The sequence below is a fragment of the Tachysurus fulvidraco genome, chromosome 14, assembly GCF_022655615.1.
Source record: "Tachysurus fulvidraco isolate hzauxx_2018 chromosome 14, HZAU_PFXX_2.0, whole genome shotgun sequence".
NCBI lineage: Eukaryota > Metazoa > Chordata > Actinopteri > Siluriformes > Bagridae > Tachysurus > Tachysurus fulvidraco.
Window position 1 is genome coordinate 22,179,274 of NC_062531.1, and position 6,551 is coordinate 22,185,824.

Sequence of the window (6,551 nt, forward strand, 5' to 3'; positions counted from 1 at the left end):
ACGATGAAGATGAGATGACGATATGATTTGGCTTCTGCTTTGCCTTTCCACATTGTGTATTCTCAAGCACTTTAATAAAAGTGCTATTATTTGAAACTCAGAGAAAGAACATATGGAGTCGGACATAGGATATAAAGCACTATTTAAAAGACAAGCATGCAAGTGCAAGACCACCCTGACACAAAACCTGACTAGTCAAAGAGCACCATTGTCCTTAGAAGAATCAAGAGCCATCTGTTAGTGTGGAACGAGCAAGACGGGAGAAAGAAACCAGGAAAATATCCAGCGAACTGATCCGATAAAAGTGGCAAGAAAAACCATAAATCTAATAAGAGATAATGCTGAGTGTCAGTCATGCATGCTGACATGCACACACTCACACTTAGTTTCCTGTTCTCCTCCAGCCAGAGTTCTCACACTGTAACACTGACCTCTGAAATGTGTGCCACTGACCTCTGTACTACCCACACATGGCCTGACTCTGGGATAAATCATTCTCCTGTTCATCACTCATTGCACAATTTCTTCAGACTCTATTGAGAAACTAAAGTGCAGACTATTTCATATTATCGAGTTTTGGTTATAATCTTACATAACATTGCTTATGTAGAGTTAATAATAAACCTTCTAGATTTATTTAAAATGTTATAACCTCATACAGCTCAGAGACATTCATCAAATATGAATATGTAAATGAAATACTGAGCATAACTCTTTTCCACCCATAAAAATATACCACAATATCATCCACAGCAATTAGATAATTATTATATTTTCCTAATGATTACATACTATTTATCCATCTACAATTACATATAAATTTGAAACAACCATGAACTATGTTATTAGATATTTTATAGCATATCTAATAATCCCTCTCTTTAACTCTGTCTTAAGCTTAATAAGACCAAAACATTTGCAGCTTATAATGTTAGAGTAAGTGAAATAAAACCCATGGTAGAAACTTTTATGTTGAGCTAATACTGGAGACTCTGTCTATAAACTTAAAATAAACATCTCCTTAAAAAAGGATTTACAGAACTGATTTTTCTTTAAAGTTTTCTCTGTTCATTCAATTCAGACTGTAAATCACGTGTACACATAAATATCGCTTACTATTATTTTTTTAACCAGAACCTTTCCATGTCTCCCCCCTCTGTAGGTTTTATCTGATAGCTGGTGGCGTTCCTCTCATCATATGTGGGATCACCGCAGCTGTCAATATTAACAACTACGGAGACAACATTCCTTAGTAAGTAGAATCATTTCTTATTTTGTTCTTATGTTATTTTGTTCATTTTGTCTCGTGGTTCACATTGTCTATCACATTTACTAAAAAAAATTTACATTTCATTTAACTCCCATTCAGGATGCATTGATTGTGGTAACCATTTAAAAAGAGTGCACACTCGGACAGAGCGGTTTTTGTTTGTTGTTAAGTAATTCTTTGCCCTCTCTGACCTTCTTAATTTCTCTGACACTTTGGCAGCTGTTGGTTGGTATGGCAGCCCAGTATTGGAGCTTTCTATGTTCCTGCTGGCCTTGTGATTCTGGTGACCTGGATCTACTTCCTGTGTACCATTGCACGCTTAAGATGCCGAACCTCCCAGATCGTCAAGGAACCCCCATGCTCCACCTCTGGATCCTTTCCTTTACCTGAAGCCCAGCCAGCTCTAAGTGGCAGCACTAGTTTACTTTCAACAGACTCTGCAATTGGCCCAATGCATGCGGGAATGGTGCAGGAGGACCAGTACCCATTGAAAGTACAGTTCTTGGCACTGGTGGCGACTCAGTTTGTGTATTTGCTTCTGTGGTGTTGTGGTGCAATGGCTATGTGGCACATGGACAGAGAAAGGAAGTTATTCAGCTGTCTGTATGGAGGAACCGCGACAGGGCTAGGAATCTTCTTGGTGCTCCATCACTGCTTCAAACGCTTGGATGTTCAGGCAGCTTGGCTTGGATGTTGCCGGGGTTACCATCGGTCAGAGCCAATTCTACCCTACAGCCAACCCTGCACTGCCACCGCTGGAGTCCAGAACACTTCTGAAAGGGGCTCGCAGCTGTTTGTTGGCTCTCTTCCTCCAGCAGAGCAAAGCAACTACTCTTCTTCTGCCAGGTCATCCTCCACTCCAAGTGGCACCAGCAGTATAGGCACTGGGCCCTGCAAGCTCACTAACCTTTTGCAGGTGACACAGGACAATGCCAACAATGCTACACGTGCTCTGGCAGGCACCAACACCAACACCAGCACCAGCACGGAGAACAACACCAACAACAAACCTGCCAACAACCTGCTGGTGCCGCATATTAGCACCACATTACCTGTTCAGCAGCAACAGCGAAAAAAGACTAGCAGTAGAACTAAGGCAGGAAGTGGCCAGTACCACCACCGGGGGGAGGGAAGGGGACATTATCGCCTGAAAGCACTACGAGGTGGTGGAGGCAGTGTAGGTGCCTTGAGCCCACCTGGTGTGGACCAAGTCAACACTCACCATGTTCACAGATATGCATCCAGCGAGAATGGAAGTCTTCGAAACAGCCATTCGGAGAGCCATAATGGTCCACTGACCAATGGAAGACACCGTGCAGAAGGACCAGGAACAAGTCCTTCGGAAGGAAGCGACGGAGGAAGCAGTGGAAGCAGGAAACCTTTCCCGCTTTTGCCCTCTATAGCAAGTCGGGTCGCAATGCAGCAGAACGGACAGAGACGCAGTGCAAGCAGAGACAACCTTAAATTGGTAAATGCAGCTGATAAAGACTTTAAACGAGGTTCATATCTGTTGAACACTGACAGAATAACAGCTACTGGAACTACAAGTGGGACAACCTCATCAACACAACCTGCCACATCGAATGGAATGCTAAAAGGTTCAGTCATTGAACTGGATGCAAGTGGATCGGACCATTCGCAGGGGTTAGTTGGGATGAGGCCTGGGGTTTGGAAGAGTGAGACAACTGTGTGATGTGACATAACTGAGCTAACAGTCTGTTTAGGGAAGAGTACACTGCCTCAATCACCAGTGCAACCAGGGTTAGCCTCCCTGACATTTAATATTCAGTTATGTTCATTCAGCTTCAATCAATTTGCACCTTCCAGAAACAGGTAACTACTCATGATTTGTTGAGGCTTTATGAGTGATCCTGTACATTTTGGTGCTACATAAAGCAGGAGGCTTGATTTATGAAGGGATATACTTATATGCAAAAACTGAACTCTTTTTTTTCAAATCAGTATTTTCCATCATGAGATGACAGTATTGTTTCTCTTGTTTAGAATATATCTAACATGAGGTTTTTTAAAGCTATTGCTAAAAAGTGAACACCTTACGGTATCTGTAAGCGTATGTTTGTTTTTTTTTAAAATCCATTTTGATCTATGCATATCAGTGGAAATGGACCACAAAGTGCATTCTGAGTTCATTTTGCATTTGTTTTGCTTGTACAACCCTTTTTTTTATACTTAATGTGTTTGACGTACTTTGTATCTGCTGGCTATTTGGCAAAAGTGCACATGTGATAGTGAGAGATGTATATGTCAGAATGTATGTATGTAAGAATGTATGGATGTATTAATTGACTATTACAGTATTTAGCTCTAGTCCCTCTCCAGCACTGATAAATACCTCTTGGCCTTACCTAATCGCTACAGCATTAAGGACCTGCAGTGAGTTCACGTCCTCTTCACGCTTTATATGTAGAATATGTGAAGGCACAGAGGGATGCTGGTCTTTTTGTCTGTAGATGAGTCTGTTGCAAAGCAGGAAATTACTCAATTCTGTGTGTTATTGCTGTCCCTCATGTGTGTCAAAGGCCAAGATTCAACAGAATAACACAGGTCGAGACTGTCCTCTAGTGGATCACTCGTGCAATTGCACTGGCAAACCAAACATACCACCAAGTGATGAGGGGGATAAAGGGCGATGTCATTGAAGTTTAATTAAAAGAAATTTGGTGAAGAATATTTTTGCAATCATGTCTAACATGGTTTTCCTATAGCACTTGGAAAAAGTCCACCATTTCTTACACCTAAATGAAGCACAAACTATGTACTAGCAGATTCAGGGTATTTTTGCTTTTCTCTTCTTTACTTTTCTTTTCTTTCTTACTCATACTCATCACCATTGTTGTACTGATCCTTTCTTCAATTTTAAACTCTACCTAGCTTTACCTAGCACATGAAAACCTCGGTATTCCTAACCAACAAAAAGCATTCTTTTGGAGTTTCCTTTGAACCATTCATTATGCAATACAGCGTAGCATTTGATGTAGTGTATTGTACTGTCTGAATGGAAGCACTTACAACTCAACCCAACTTTTTTTTAATATAAAAAAATGCAATAAATTAGAGAACAAGAAAAGAAATAGTACCTCTTATCTTAGGGAAAAAACAGTGTTAACCATGAGACAATCATTTAATTTACAAGTCCTGTATTATGCCAAGACATAACTGTTCTTATTTATAACATCATATGCAATGTCATTTTAATGACAGGATGCCATATATGAATTTTGACATTTTTTTTCATATCTCGAGGTCTTCATCTCTGTCTTAGAGTAAAATTGCCAGCTCTACTTTTAACACACGTTCAGGGATTTTTTTGACACCAAAGAAGCTTCTTTAAACATCTTGTTACACTATTTTACAGTATTTTAATGTTTTCTCTCTTCAGACATCACAAATAACTGTCACAAATTGGGCAAGCAGTTATTAAAGGTTTTGTAATATCAATATTTATTATAGTCTACTTCACAAATAAGAAGTGCTTTTGTTTTATTGCATGTTGGATTCCAGTGAGTTTTATTAGTGACACGATGGTGTGTACGGGTGAATTATCCTTTTAAAAACAGACATGACTTTTTGTTTAATTTTTTTTTTTTTAAAAACACCAAACGACTGCATTAGTTCCAAGGTTCCCAAATTGAGGTTGAATTTAAATGTGATGTGATTTTTTTGTTTTTGTCCTATGTCCCTATGCATGAAGTTTTTGGTCAGTAAAAAAAAGCGGTATATTTATCTAAGAATGATTGTTTTTTTCTGTCATCTCAAGTTTTTAAAGGGATATTTCATGTTTCATGTGTATTTATGTGTCACTTTGCATCAATATGAAAATTCCTCTTTGGTTCCAGTAATATATTTGATTTTTGTGCCTTATAATTCGGATGCAAATAAAGACTTTCTAAATAATTTGTTTTGTAGGTTTCTTTGGAATATGCGTTTTATATCATAGAAATCTTGAGATTTAAGACATGAAAATGGATAAAAAAGTTAGAAAAAATCATTGCAGTTTTTCTACTCAGTTGTATGAGAGGAGTCACATGGCACATTACATTTAACACTGCTTTAAATTTGTAGCATACTGGCCGATTATTGTTCGTAGCAAACTTTGTTATTTTGAACACACTGTGATGATGCATAAGCAGAACTTGCCTATGATTACTCATCGATACAAGTAATAATAACCACAACAAAGAATTTAACAAAATAGGTCTATGTGAAATTAAATACACATAAGATTTGTGTATACATATTGAATAGTAGGTTATAGACAGGATGTATAAACTGCCCTTTAAATATATTATGACCTTTATAAGACTTCACAGTAAACATAAAATCCACAGGTCTACAGTTTCTTCCTTCTGTCAACTGTGTTACTGCATCAAATATTCAACACTTAAATATACTCAATTCAGTAATATTGGCTCTCATCTAATTAAAATAATATGATCTGTTTTTTCCTTCTTTGTCTTCATTTTTTTCCTTAAAGGAAATTCATGGTCTGGAAAATAATGGTTACTATGATATGTCATAATAGTTACTATGCCTTCTACTATGTCAACAACATAGTTACTATGCCTTCTACTATGTAAAGAATAAAAACACTTGGGGCTATAAGGAAATAATGAGCAAGTGATTATTTTCCTACTGTATATCCCCAAGTGTTTTTATTCTTTACATAGTATATATTACCACATTCATTTTCCTGCCTATTTAATCTTTCTAATAAACAGTGAGTTGTAACTATAGAAACAATTATTTATTTATAACTCATCATACTTATGATAGTGTAGCTCTGTTTAGAAACTATTTATAATCTTAGGCTGTGATTCACCACGAATGAAGTCATTCTTGGGAGTGTTACTGTAAATCTATCTGTAGTTAACATGGACTCATCATCCATACAGAGCAACGTGTTATTCTCTCCTACTCTGTTTCCTAATCCCGCCTCCTGTGCTGCAATTGGCTAACGTTACCTTTCATTCTGGACCAGGATTGGCTACTATCATCTGTTCTGCGTTCGGATTGGACCCCAAGTCATGTGGAGCCAATACTACATCTAGTAAACAGGATCGTTTCTAATAAACGTTAGAGTCGATTCCTTTTCCATGTGTTTGTAATTGAATCGATTCCCCGAATCTATCTATCTATCTATCTATCTATCTATCTATCTATCTATCTATCTATCTATCTATCTATCTATCTATCTATCATAACAGAATATTATGAATAAATATGAAGGGATTCTGACACATTTATTAACATTTAAAAATTA

General features: G+C 37.6%; 1 protein-coding gene across 2 annotated transcripts in view; it reads left to right on the top strand.

The window, feature by feature from the left end:
• adgra2 (adhesion G protein-coupled receptor A2) overlaps positions 1 to 5,185 on the top strand; it is a 55,484-nt gene extending 50,299 nt beyond the window's left edge. For both annotated transcript variants that reach the window (XM_027167167.2, XM_047823019.1), the window contains 2 exons: positions 1,163 to 1,252; positions 1,490 to 5,185. In XM_027167167.2, coding sequence (XP_027022968.1) covers positions 1,163 to 1,252; positions 1,490 to 2,963 — 1,564 coding nt within the window. In that variant the 3' untranslated portion in view covers positions 2,964 to 5,185. The remainder of the gene's footprint in view (positions 1 to 1,162; positions 1,253 to 1,489) is intronic.
• Positions 5,186 to 6,551: the final 1,366 nt, after the last annotated feature.